This window comes from Orbicella franksi, chromosome 7, assembly GCF_964199315.1.
Source record: "Orbicella franksi chromosome 7, jaOrbFran1.1, whole genome shotgun sequence".
Classification (NCBI taxonomy): domain Eukaryota; kingdom Metazoa; phylum Cnidaria; class Anthozoa; order Scleractinia; family Merulinidae; genus Orbicella; species Orbicella franksi.
In genome coordinates this window covers 11,363,715-11,378,341 of record NC_138151.1, presented here as the reverse complement: position 1 = coordinate 11,378,341, position 14,627 = coordinate 11,363,715, and the positions used below count along the sequence as shown (strand labels likewise).

Sequence of the window (14,627 nt, the reverse complement as noted above, 5' to 3'; positions counted from 1 at the left end):
TAGTTTCTCGCATTTTTGTGCGTCATTCCAATACACAAAGGGTATTGTGCGGTATAGCCACATTCTTTATTAACTACCAGATCCTTGTGTTAGTGTTTTTTTCATCGAGAAATATTTGCCGCTTATTTAAAATAGGCAAAAAGCTTTAAAATCAACAGATGTTTACCGTATTTCCTTATTTTGTAGACTTCTGCTATAGTTAGTGAGAGCAGTGGTGCATGGGAAAACAAATAGACCCTATTCATAAATGGTTGCCAATTAAAATTCTTTTGTATGGATTTAAATTAGCCCGACTACCCTCGTTTGAGAGTAAAAATTCTTTTGAATCATCAACTCAAAAATGACGTTAGTTGGGCTAATTTTAATACTTACAAAAGAATTTTTAATTGGAACCCATTTATGAATCGGGTCTTTTATAAGATTCAGGATTAACAATTTTTATAAATTACACTCTAAAAAAATCCTTTTTGAACTTCAACTTTTCGATAAGAACACCCAGCCCCCATCTCCCAGCCCCCATCTCCACCCATTTCCCCGTTTTACTACCCCAGTTCCCAAGATGACAAGAAAAGACAATTTGAAACCAGGAATTAAAACTTTTATTTCGAGGTAACTATGCGTCGAGGCTTATTAATACTGAAATGCATAACATTTATCTTTTATTGTTTCTTTGTTTGAGATAATAAACATTTATTCAGGCCTGTCACATATTCTATACGTGCTAGTCACTGATTTGAAAGACGCCACGTCCTCCTCCCCTTAAATCCTCCTCCCCTGCTCCCCCTCAAAATTATTCCCTCCTTGAAAAATATTGAAGAAAAATACCTGAACGTGTAACTAGAGTTTATCGTCATACATCAAATTCAGACTGGGGCAAGGAAAAAACCAGGCGTCAGCAAGACAGTATACAGCATTCACTCAATTTTTTTTTAGCATTTGAAATGTAGCTTAATTTGGACAGGATGTAAACATATAAAATGTCATTTAACTTGAGTAGGAGCAGTACACGGCTCCTCAGAGCTCTTTGCCTCTTGATTGCGTACTGGGAACTTGGTAAATTTAAACTTTGGTTCTTCCTCTTTTCGTGGGCTCTGCAATGCAAGTAATGGACGTATCTAAGAAATCAGTCTACTAATAATACTGCAATCAAATATAAGTCTACAGTTATTAAACTCCCACAGTTTTGACCTTTATTTTTAGCCAAACAATTGAATAGTGATTACAATGGCCAGTTCCGCTCTATGAGATGCGCCTGCAGGGAATCATGGTAGTTGTATTCATCATCTTGGACTGGATATGTGTTTTGATAAATTAACTGTTATTATTATTATTATTATTGTTATTATTATTATTATTATTATTATTATTGTTATTATTATTATTATTATTATTATTATTGTTATTATTGATGAACACAACTGCCATGATTCCCTGCTGGCGTGTCTCACAGAGGGAAATAGGCCAATTTCGATATATTAAAATTCATCCTAAAACAATAGACCTCAGCACAAGGCTCCGGAGAATAACTACAGAGTTTGTGAGGTTTATACCCCGGAGCTTCGTTCTGAGGTGTACTGAATTTTAATATATCGAAATTGGTCTATTGTCTATTGAAGCTGGATACTTATTTAACTGTCTCAAAAATTCTTTCGTGTGTGTAACTACAGGACCCAGGGTGAATGAAAGTCGCATTAATATCTTTCATTACGTTAAACAGGGAGCAAAGGTTTTACATGCAAATAGGTAGCGTAAACTTTTCTTGGTTAGAAAGCTAAAGGATAAAAGACCCCCTACCCCCCCCCCCCCCCATAAAACAGCAAAAACGCTCATGATAAAGTACCGCGGTTTTCAATGGAATGGGCATTTCTTCTTGCCGCCTCACTCTGGTGTCACCTGCGGGACTCGACGCAGGAACAGACCCATGATCTTCGGATAAGTTGATTTCATACACCGCGCGACTGTGGCCAATCCTGGGAATAGATATGGATTATTCACCTCACGTGAGAAATAAAATACGTATTCTAGGGTGAGCACATATATAGCACTATACTGATTAAATGTTGCTTAGCAACGAGACGTATCTTATGGACCTTTAAAGTGACATTACAGCTTTTGGATTGCTCTTACTATTTCTGTTACGTTATATAATGTGGACTCCTGTTGAACGATATAAATAAAAGAAGACTTTTAAAGAAATATATAAAGTGCTCAAAGCTAGAATGTTGAAGGATGGGTCAAAAGATTAAGGGTGGGAGTTAGATGATTTTGTGTTTTGTTTAGTGTTATTGGTCAAATCGGACCAGATGCGAGAGTGCAAGAAAATGTAAGATTCTGTAGTATCATTCTGTAATACTGACATGAAAGGTTATGTAGTGTACAGAGGTTCAATCCTCTGAAATACTGTGACTTACAAACATAATGGCCTGGCGAACAGGACTCGATTCAGCGACGTTAGGGGCTTAAAAACCACTAGACATTTTTAATGAATTCAATTGTAACGTGATTTATATATCCATCCACTGGTAGTTTTAGATTTGAATAGTTCGAATATACTTGATTTTTCAGTTTTTTTATTGTAGATTTTCTAGCTACAGTTTTACCAAAGATCAGTTAGCTTTAGTACAAACTACCCCACAAGCTGTTACGTTTAATTCTGATCGCCTTAAAATAAAGGCTGTCTATCTATTTATCTATTAATTAAAGCATGGTACTGGATAAGGATGTTAATGATAGCAATGGTGGTAATAACGCCATATCAAGGATGTCTGACTAGTACTCTCTTTCACCTCGTGTCGACTTCGGTACGAGGTAAAAGGAAGGAAAAATATGGAGTTGATGTTATCTGTCCGTCAATAGCCTGTGTAGCAGGCGCTCGAGTAATATTAGGGAGCTTAAGAAAAGTGCAACGGCAACGATTACCTGCGGGAAAGTCACTAATAAACAAAAGATCTACTGAATAAGCAGAACTGCGCACTTGCGTGTTCCGTTTTCTGCCAAACAACAATTTAACGTGACATGATCAAATCAGTTCTGCCTAGGCTATACGTGAGTGCTCCTTTGTGTTATTGAGACATTTATAATGCTATAACTACTTTTCAGCTGGACTTACTTTTTCATCATTTTGTAAAAGGCTTACTTCCAGTTTGCCGTTGGTCCTTAGTTGACGGCTCACCGGGAAGGTATGTACGAAGTGTACAATGTATGGTGAGTATTTGCACGGTGTCGCGGTCAATACCAGTTTGATGCAGCACTTGTTTAGTTTTCACTGTCAGTGGTACAGAAATCCAAGTGTACCAGTTTTCCTTTGTACTGAAATAAAAAGTGAGTGGCACGGTCAAAAACCGCTCTATGGCACACCTTCCATATAGCGACACAGAACCGTTGTCCTTGATAGCCCACAAACGCTACAAGTTTCATCCCCACAGGGTAAAAGACACTTGCAAATATGCCTGTATGTAGGTGATAACGTTTTTAGTTGTTCTACCAAGGGAGGTTTTCCGTATTACTGCAGTTTATAAAACTAAAAACAAAGGGATTCATTACATTTAACCAATCAATACGCATCCAAACACCGCAGAACACCGATTGCAACTCGCATCGGATTTTTACACGGACACTGCGTGCTTTTCGAGATAGCAGACTGAGCCCTTTTGGAAAGTTCTACTGTATTTAAGAAGCTTTTCGAGACGTTTATGCAGGACATGAAGTTCTACATGACAGCTGAATTGCAGCGCAAAGGCATTGTTCATGTTAAGCGCCGAATTCCTTTGTAGTCGACACCATTACAAGGAAATATGCCGTTCAAGTTTCACTGCAGCCCCACAGAGGTACTTTTTACCAGCTCGAGCACAATCAAATTAACAAACTCACCTTTAACCAAAGGTTCAAGATCGCCCTAAGCGCCAACTGTATTGATGAACAGTTGATCCATTGGTGCAAAATTATGAATCTTTTACTTATCAAGTTGGATTAATTAAAGTCACAGTTGTTTTGTTTGCTTTGGTTTTGAAATGTTTGATTAGGTAAATGCTGTGACAAAATTATAATTAACTCCTTATGTAGGTAATAACTAACTTCAGATTAACTGTAGCCTGCGTAGTAGACCTTTCCTTTTCATTTCCCAGGCGGGGGATCGAATTAGCGAGCGACTTGCCCCACCCCCTCCCCCTGCCCCCTCATATTTTTTCGCGCTCGCTCGCGGTTTAATTCCTTTTGCGTGCATTTGAAAATAAAGGCCGGCTACGCAGGCTAGATTAACTAACTGGGCTAGTAAGTATCCACTAAATTCTTAATACGTGCTCAAGATTTGCTCGAGATTGATTAGTCCCCCTCCCCCATCCCCCACAAAAGGCAGTCCATTCCAAGATTCGTACTCAGTTGTGGTCTGAAAGCTTTGCTTCCACTATAGCCTCCTGAGCAGACATTCTTATGGTTATATTCACGCAATCTTCGTTACCCAGAACATGGGGTGGAAACAATGCGTGACTCGACTAACCATAAGGACGTCCGCGTGCGCGTAGGAGGCTATGCTTGCACCTCCTGATCAAAAGATTAGTCAGAAAGGTCATTCATCCATACCGCTATTACAATCCCGCTGTTCTTCCAAAAACGTCCTTTAGCCTAGGCCGTAGCCAGAAAAAGAAAAAAATTATGACTGAGGCATGATGTCCACGGTTACTGATCGAGAAAAAAATATGAATGAGACAATGTCCATGGTTAAATTCCCTTCCTAGGTCAGTAAGTGTGTTTATGATGACTACAACAACACTGGGATTCCGTAAAAAATATGACTAAGACAAGTGCTTGTTACTAGCTACAGTCCTACATCCTTTCAGTCCACTCCTAATTTCATCAAGTGTCTTGATATTCAATTTCTTTCCTTCTTTCCATGATGGATAAAAAAGTAAGTCCTCATTAAAACGTCTAGTAATTCATTCGCAGACTGTGCTTCTTTAATGTGGCTATGTTTAACAAATCCATAAGAAACTTCCGAAAGAAAATAGATGCTAGGAATTACCGCACACAAAATAGTTCTTTTAGCCAGAGGAAAACTAAGCTACCGTGTTGTCTCTTCAAAAGAGTAATTAAAAACGCTGAAAAAATGAAAATATCGAAAGTTAATAAAATATGACAGATCATTCTCTCTTGACAAATCTGAATCATTGCCGAAAAGCGTGACACTATGACGAATAGACTTGAATAGGCTATGTCATAAAAAGATGACTGATTTTCGAAATCCTATTTTCAGACCTGACCGAAAAATCGATTACCCATTTCAGACCTCTAAAACTATTATATGTTTTTCTTATACCTGACATACATCATGCCTTAGTGGGTCCTTGGTTAATTAAGAATGGATTTGGGTAACAATGCGTCAAACATATCGGAAGGGCTCGAAATCACTCGATTTTAATGGGAAATGTAGTTTCATTGAATGATTAAGTGATTTCTATGCCCTATTTCAAACTAAAACAGCTCAAAGCCATATACCCTTTGAAGCCGCTGAGATCGATCCATGTTTTGCGACGGAGTGCCCACGGGTTATCTATAGCTCCCTTATCAGGTGACAAATTGTTGTGAGGAATGTTCTGTTATCCTGACCTCAGCGCTAGAACAAAACAAGAGATTTACTAATCCAAACGAATTATGCATTGGAAAATCATTGCTCTTCTGGCTCTGATCACAGGAACTGAATTCGTTCATGGACAGGACAATGGAATCTTCGATGCCGAGTTTTCCTTCGTAGGCATGCTGATAATTGTGTTATTTTGCTTTGGTGGCGTTTACCTGTGTCTGTATTTTACCTGCTGCCATGAATATCTGTGCACCGCTGAGGGCGATGTGGGATGTTGTGGAGATCTTAGAAATGGAGAATTGAAAGCTAACGGCAAGGAAAATGGAAATGCAATAATGGATTCTTCACAGATAGTGCAAGTTTGAAGAGGCGCGTATGACAAAATATGAGGAAAACTGTAACAACGAATAATTCTTCTCTAAAACTCAAGCCGGCTATACCGCTCAAATGGCTGCAAGAGAACTAACAAAATAAAGCTGTGACGAGAGTTATCTATAACATGTATCGCTGCGTTAAATTTAAAAACCTTTAGCAGCAATAAGATGCGAATGAAGAAGCTAAAGAACTCTCTAATCTTTGAAACGTTTACATGAATAATGGAACAAGATGGCAGATATTTATTTTTTTCACAAACTCGACGATGAAAGGTATTTTGTGGGCGCAAGGTCAACGCTACATGAAGTGATTTGTTACTTACAAAGTGATCTTAGTCACGTCGAGTAAAATGGCAACTAATTGATTTACAAAGCTATAAAAAACACAGATGAAGTACTACGGTGGCAAATGGAAGCCGCAACGGGATGTGTCAAAATGAGAAAAGATCGGAAGTGCATTATCCTTAACATGGACTTAGTTAATTGAGTAATGAACTTCTGAAAAGCCCAAATCGGACTACAAAAGGACAGAAAAGTAAATAATAGATGTTTAGTTAATTTGTACTGATGAATAGAGCATGGTCTACGGAGCCTGAGTAAACAGCATTCGTTTTATCTATCTTAAAAGTTTACTTAAGCTTACTAGCGACACTTATTCACGGCAGACTAGGTATGGCAACTTCAATATTGCTCGCCCTGTTATAAAACGTAAAATTGAAGGAGGAAGAACATTTACTGTGACTGCCTGTCAAGCCTGGAACGGCTTACCGCCATCAATGCGGAAAATAGCGTCGCTTAATTCTTTTAGGAACTCTCTTTGGAAAAATTGTTTTGAAGAACAGCAGCTTTTAAATCATTTTATTCTGTGATTTAGTTATACTTTTTGTACTTTTAATTGATTTTATATCTTATCTATCGTATTTTTATTCGTTATATTATGTTATATCATAGTTATGGCATAGTTTTAACATCCGTATCGTACATAACTTTTAGAGGGCCACTGGTTTGTTGGTATTTTTATACTATTTTAGTGCTAGCCTCTTTAAATAAAGTCTTTACTTACTTACTTACTATTTGTTGGCTGAGACGGTATCAGCAAATGAGTATTTCATGTCGTATTTTTAATTTGAAGTTCAAATTAGAATTAAGAAGACACTGAAATGAAATTTCCAAACCTAGAGAGATATTTGACCTTGAGCTTACGATTGAAAAAGGGACTGTTGCCAATGAAATGTCAGCCACTACAAGGAATGAGCAAAAATGGCGTCTGTGATATTTATTGTGGTACAATCCACGTCAATCACCGATGGATCTTCTCATCACTCACAATCCCGGACAAATGTAGTTGGGACATTTAAGCTGGATGAAATATCCCCCATTTCCCCTAACCTATGTCAGGGACAAAATAACCGATTTTCAACATTGTAGGGGGAGGGGTGAGGGGGAACTATACATGTTCCAGAATGTAGAGCTTGTAAATGATATTAATTGTTATGAGCGAGCTGTTGTTGTAAATATTTCTAGAAGATAACTTGCCTGCATTAAAAATTAGCATGGATTAATTGTTAATTAGTTACTTATTATTTAATTAATTAATTGAGTTGTAAATAGAATTTTTTAATTAATTTAATTTTTTAATTAATGGTTCCTTTATTTATTCCAAAAAGCCCTTTTGGGACGAATAAAGTATGTATGTTTGTATCCCATCTAACATATTTAGGGGAATGCAGCAGTCAGAGGCACTTAATCAGTTCCTACAGAAACCAGCGTAAAAGATCCAATAGTTTTCTAATTGTTACTTGTGTGCGTTTATGTGATACATTTTAGATCACTTACATCCATTTTCAATACTAGTGTTTCCAATGTTTTCCAACCCAAATAGTCTCACTCTTTTACCAAGTGAATATCTTCGGGTAGAATAAGACTCGACCCCAGCCGTCTGTCTATAGTCATAGAGGAGCGGCGCGCGAAGGGAAGGAGAAGAAACCGGAGAGTCTCCACTTTCCCTTCCCATCACTTCCCGCGCTCCTAAAACGCGCACGCGTCTTCTGAAAGACATGCAAGGACGAGAATCTAATTTGATCAGAAGCTTGATTTTCACAGAAATTTGGCAAAAAACTACGCATGTACAACACGGATTTGCTGCAATATATGCAATAAAATAATGCAAACACACGTTGTTTTAACATGGTGTAGGTTTAAAAGGCTCGGCCAAATTAAGCTATTCAACTGACCAAAAACATGGTTTGGAATCTGCATACAAAGGTAGCGTCAACATTTGATAACATATGAAACTCCGCAACCTAAAAAGGCAACAGTTGGTTTTAGGCTATATAGTCCAGTCGACTCTGAATCAAATTAGAACAGAACAAAGGCAAGGGCTTTTGGATGGAACGATGATAAATAAGCTTTAGCGATTTTTAAATTGCTTGACGTGAAACCTAAACCGAAGTTATGAATTTGGCCAATCACGCACGCGTTACCCAGACAATCAAGTGAACCAAACAAAAGTGAAGTAAATACCTGCAGTTGGTACGAAGCGCTCGTGAGAGAAAGCGCAATAGGCCCTTTGCAGGATCCGGTCACATGGTACGGAATAAATTATGCTGGGACGCAAGTTACACAGTGGGACTTCTAAAACAAAGGAAAGTCGGGCCGAACTGGTACGAGTTCCTTTGTTTTGGAAGTCCCACTGTGTAACTTGCGTCCCAGCATAATTTATTCCGTACCATGTGACCAGATCCTGCAAAGGGCCTATTGGTTTTGGTTTTACAATTGAACCCTACTAATTCCAATTCTGTTATTTCGAATTCCCCACTATTTCGAACTCAGGATTATTTCCCTTTGATTTGCCCTTCAGCCTTTCGTTATCGGCTATTTCGAACTCTCGTTATTTCCAGCAAATTTTCGTTTCCCCTGAGATTACGAAATAGCGGGGTTCAACTGTACAACTGATTCGACGAAAAAAGCCAAACCAAGTCCAGACAATCATGTGGAAGCGTTATTGCAAAGTAAATAAAAGAGAATGCTTTCTCTGATTCCATCTCCGTTTTTATTTAGTTGAAAAAATGTTTGGTTATGTCAAATTAATACTTAGTGTACTTGCTAACGCTTCATAAACTTGTTAAAATCGTGAACTAAATTTTACGAAGAGTCTCTTCGACTTTCCGCGATCGAGTTGTTAGTGAACATGGCCTCACGGTACCGGCTCTCAGAGTAAATCTGCTGTGTGCCATAAATGGGGGGAAATTCTGAAAGGCATGGTACGTCGTCTTTGTGAGGTTAGTACAAGCCCCTACAGAGAAACAACACAGTGGGTTTAAGTCAGTTATAGCTTGCAAATAGGGAAGGATTGGAAGATCTAATGCAATTTTCTAGTGGCATGCAGGTAAGCTGGCAAGTAGGCAAACAATTAATAACTTGAAACTTACCAAATCTCCTTGTCACTGTTGCCGTTTAGATTATCAAAAATTGCAACTGGGCTGGATTTTCCAGCCGGAACGAGAGCAGAAAGGGCGCGAGCTCCAGAAACACGGCGTGCACGAGGGATGTGCTACAAAGAGAAATATTAGAGCTTTAAGAATTGTACGAGACCAAGGCTTTTGTCCTTGGTATTGAGATTTAGACCCTGTCCACACCACGTCGGAGAAATTTGAAAAAGCAACTTAATGTCTACGGTTATTCCTAACTTCCACACTAATCTGTCACGAAAACGGAACTTTTTGAAAACGCTCTTCAAACCGGAGGAATTTGAAAACGTCAGCTTTGCGTTTTAATGTGGACAGAAAACGTTTTGAAAACGGAGCTTTTCTAAAACGATGAAGTCACAATAATCATGAGATTTTCCTGCTCGAGTCCTCCTCAAGCACAATTCCAGATGAACGGTGATTGTTGCGTTTTCAAAATTCTCTGGCGTAGTGTGGACGAGACACATCTGACGTGTTTTCCGATTGAAAAGGCCGTTTTCATATTTCTCCGGCGTAATGTGGACGGGGCTTGCGCGCATTTACGCGTTTAGCATTGCTTCTCTATTTTTGTCCTAAATAATGATCATATTTGAATCTTAGAAAAAATATAAGTGATCCATGTATCTATATATTTAGATAAATTGTTCTGTCGGTGAGAGTATTTTAATTTATTTAGTCGTAAATATCTCAAAAGGTAGCCCTTTTTATACATAAGCCTTATTGACTTCCCTGGACTTCCTTGCCTCATAGATTTGATATCTATGAGAACATTTAAATTAATGTGTGGCAAAATAACAATAAACTGAATCTTAAAAATGGCGAACTACGTTTTTTAATATTGTTAGCTTTTTGGCTAACTAGAAACTCCAGTAGGCAAAGTCTGCATACGAGCCAAGCGGTCCATCAGGCCGGAGCTTGTCCCGGTTTCCGTAACATAAAGCGACTAGGAATATTTTTTCTCCCCCGGGATGGGATGCGAATATATCCATTGCAGGGTTACTCCCAGCATTAAGTTCCCCTGTACGTACCCATTTATACACCTGGGTGGATAGAGACACTGTGAGAGCAAAGTATGTGTCCCAAGAACACAACACAGTGTTTCCAGCCAGGGCTCGAACCCGGACCGCTCAATCCGGAGACGAGCGCACCACCGCACCTCCGGAAACTTCAGTGCTAATGAAATAAAACTCAAAAGTGATTTAGTGCACGATTTTAATTCACAATCGTACATGTGTACCTTCAAATCAGACTGATCTTTTATTTCTATAAAATGAACAAGTAACGTTGTCTTCCACTTTTCGAGACTGTTTTGAGGTTAAAGTTTTGAGGCTACCAGGTAGAAATCTTTCACTGTTCGTGATCAGTTCACTGGGACTGTATGATTGATTTTAGAGCGGTTAGAAAGAAGAAAAACGGTAAATTCATTCGTTATCAAGAGGTAGTTTTTACCGTATTCGGTTCCTCTGTCTCTTCCCGTGCTCTTTCCTGTGCTGAATAATGTCCGGGGTAAGTGGAATACATCGTGTATGACGACCCTCTATTGTGTAAACATACTATGTCTAGTCTGAAACAAACAAAAACAAAAGCATCTTGGTTAGACTAGATTACTAGATTATCCCTCGGGTGGAGGGGTGGGGGATCGGGGATGGGAGGGGGACTTCTTACATGGCCCTGACGGGCATGCATGTACGAGGGAAACAAATACCGGGCTTTTTGTTTTGGTGTCAAATTTCAATTTCCCTCAGCTCCACCCCCTTTTGCGATCATGATGATTACATGGTATTTATCTCCTTAAATGACTCAAGTAACTTGACCTTATGATCTACCGCACCCAACAGCAGGCAGGGATACATAAAACTAAATCTGAACAAGTAAAAGGAGATTGATGTCATTCAAAACCTAATGCCTCAAGTGACTACTTAAATGGTTCAAGTGATCCGTGATTTTATAACCCCATCAAATTGAACAAAAGACAGAAATACATAGAACTAAACCAGTACAAGTAAAAGGGGCTTGACGCCTTTGAAAAGGCCGAATAGGTCAAGTGACTTGATTTTATAATCCCACCGAATTCAGCTGAAGGCAGAGACATATGGAACTAAACCTTTACACGTAAGAAGGGGCTAGATGCCCTTGAAAACCTGTAAGAGGTATAACAGATCTAGGGCAAAGGGACTGCTGACCAATGGTGGATTGACTGTTTTGAACTGTGCTTTATAGATAAAGGAACTAATAAGGTAGTGAGGAGGAAAAGGAAAGAAAAAAGCGAGAATGAATAAAAATGGAAATGTTTTCATTGTTTATTTGGGTGTATCATTGGGGAACATTTTTCTGCCTTATTAGTTTGGGACAAACCCGGAGGAACCTCTATATAAAGGTATTTAGGATGGTCGTGAGACACTTTGGAGACAATTCCAAAATTAAAGGTATCTGAATCTACATTAATAGTCAGTTCAGTTCAGTTTACGTCTGGTTCATGTTTATATATTTTGTACCTCAAGAGTCACCAGAGATAATATTTATATAGGGTTAACTGTAATGCATGCGCAAGGACCACTTGTACAAACAGCAGCGCAGTGAAGCTGGATCTTGGTTTAGATCAGGATCAGCAGTGTAAAATAAAACATAAAACCAATTGAAAGGCTGACCAGACGGCTGACAAGAGTAAATTTAATGCCCAATATTTCGGTTAGACAGGACTAACCTTCTTCAGGGGCTAAACTGAAGCTAAGTAGATATGAACCTTTTTCAGCCGTCTGGTCAGCCTTTCAATTGGTTTCATGCATAATATTTATATACCAGCAGAGGTTTCGCCTTATAAACATTTAATACCAACAGTTATAATCAGAGTATACTAAGTGTTACCAAATCACGATTTTTACAAAGACCCGTGAAAGGTAAGCAGAGCATTCCTCGATGTAAGTCAATGCCTCTTAGACATAGGCCCGGCCAGGTGGGTTAGTGGGATACCAATAAACCCGATTCCCCCCCACCCCCTTACGGACTTACGGCACGGAAGGCTCTCCCAGTTTAGCTGAGAAAATGAAATAACAGCCTCACCTTTTTTGTACCTTGTTAAGCCTTTGTGCCAGACAGACAATGATAATACATTGAATGAAGAAAACTACGCACAATGCGATGAGTACAGCGATGACGACTGCAAGAGAAGCAGTTCAGGTTATTAACATCGGAGTTAGTTACATTCAAATACTTTTCTGTGGTGTCAAGCAGACAACAATTTTCACACTCACGTATTTCGATCGTCTTGCTACAACATATCAGTGTACCGCCAGAACAACACTCAGCTGAAACTAAAAAATAACAGTAATAACAATAATGAAATGAGAATATCAATTACGCTCTTATTCCAGTGAAAACAAAAAAAGACAATGGATCTTTGCTCACGTGACTTTCTTAATATGCATAAATTTACTAGAATGCTAATGAAAATGCTGCAATCTGATTGGCTGAGCCTTTGTACATTATCAGCCATTGGTGTGCAATAGTTCAGAGTTGCCACATGGCATTGGCAACGGTTTCTAGTTTCTTCGATTTTTCGGAGGAAACTGTAGAAATATTACTGGATTATTAAATTATCTGTAAAAAAACGAAAATTGACCGTTGTGCGACTTTAAAACCTCAGAATTGTTCAATGAACTGATGAACGCGTGAAAGCAGCTGCAAGTTTCTAACAACAGTTCAATCCACATGCAATATATTTTGCTTAAGCGTGAAGTAGTACTAATAAGAGAAATTTGGTCAGAATTCCACTCTCTGCGGCCTTATCAATTATGGTTTCCACGAACGCACAAGCATAAGCATAATTAAGCAACATGCGAAGACGTATTAGAGTGATGTTAAGTGGTGCCTTTTTTTAAAAAGTTTTTCAAACAAAAGGTGCTTATTATCAACTTCTAACTTCGTCTGCGTATAATGCTGCGCTAGTGAAATCGTTGACACGGAAATATGTTAAAAAAAAAATCCACATTATTTGTCGTTTACGGCAGCCGGCCAGACACATCAATTTTAAGAGGGCTCTGCACGTGGAGTAGCCCAGCTAGCGAAATCAAGTAGCAGTCCAAGCCACAGTAACTTGAAGATAAAGCGTTTTACGAAGTTATCCGTCAAGTGTCCGAATCATTTCCGAATATCGCCGAAAATTAACGAATGTAACGTTTTTGAAATGAATACGCCCCGTTAATCTTCCTACATTGTTTAATTTATTTGCTACTAAGTTTTAATCTTGAGTATCTTAAGATTTCCAGGTTTGGCAGAGTCAAAGTCATAGAATATCGATAAATATGAACATGACGCCATTTTGTACGCCATTTTGTATCAATAACAAGCCAGTACGTATCAAATTCACTGACAATAAACAACATCATATAAAGCTGTTTGTAATAGATTCGTTGCTGGACAGACCACATAAGTGAAACTACTTCCAGAATGATACATAATTAAGTTTATATCGTGAAACTCTCGTCTTTGGATGAAAGCTACCTGTGAAATGCATATTAATATTTGTATTCTCTCTCTCGGCTTGGAAATGATTAACTTACCTTCATCGCATAAACTAAGGAATAACAAATAAGCGACAAAAATGGCTTTGGAGTTCAGCTGCATAGTTATTAGTTGTCAATCGGAAATCCTGATTGTGTGTCACAACGTCGAGAAATTTCACTTGAAGGCCTTCAAATGCAGTATGTGCTTAAACATTAGGTTACACCGACAAAATTTTGCATTGAAATTCAGAGTTCTTTTTTGGAGGAGTAATGAGGTTCTGCATGACTTTTCAAGCATGATATTTTTCTCCCCTATGGATTAAAATGAGCACAATGGACATCAGGGAAGCGTGGAAAAAACAGAAAGAGCTGGAAAGAATGAAAACAATCTCTCAGTTGCTGGGGTTTTTTACGAACGGCATGTTGCAAACTTTAGTATTTTATCCAAAACTGATGTAGACATGTATAGCAGCAGTGTTTGAACAGCGACAGCTTATACATGGAATCGTTAATGAAAGAAAATTGACGGACTAATTTTGAACAGAAACAATGCAGTTACAATGAAGCAATATATTGTTTTCCAAATGTTGTTTTCTCCAACTTAAAGCCTGTTTATAATAAACGGCCATAACATTTCTTGTTAGCTAACGTATTTTTTTGAGGAAAATAAATAGATACGAATTTGTCTTTTAAAGCTAACCAGTGCTAA

At 38.4% G+C, this 14,627-nt stretch overlaps 1 protein-coding gene and 1 long non-coding RNA gene across 2 annotated transcripts; both read right to left on the bottom strand.

Annotated features, from left to right (window-relative positions):
• Positions 1-28: 28 nt before the first annotated feature.
• On the bottom strand, positions 29-7,537 carry LOC145493092 (uncharacterized). The gene is made up of 4 exons (XR_014050090.1): positions 3,871-7,537; positions 3,110-3,309; positions 1,841-1,970; positions 29-1,091 (listed from the first exon to the last, which is right to left on the bottom strand). It is a non-coding gene; the product is annotated as an uncharacterized LOC145493092 (long non-coding RNA).
• Positions 7,538-7,662: 125 nt separating this feature from the next.
• Positions 7,663-14,279, bottom strand: LOC145493406 (uncharacterized). The gene is made up of 6 exons (XM_081472875.1): positions 13,976-14,279; positions 12,668-12,727; positions 12,477-12,573; positions 10,866-10,980; positions 9,381-9,502; positions 7,663-9,244 (listed from the first exon to the last, which is right to left on the bottom strand). Exons 1-6 carry the CDS (start codon positions 14,037-14,039, stop codon positions 9,232-9,234), a joined length of 471 nt encoding a protein of 156 aa, XP_081329001.1. The 5' UTR covers positions 14,040-14,279; the 3' UTR covers positions 7,663-9,231.
• Between the last annotated feature and the right edge of the window lie 348 nt (positions 14,280-14,627).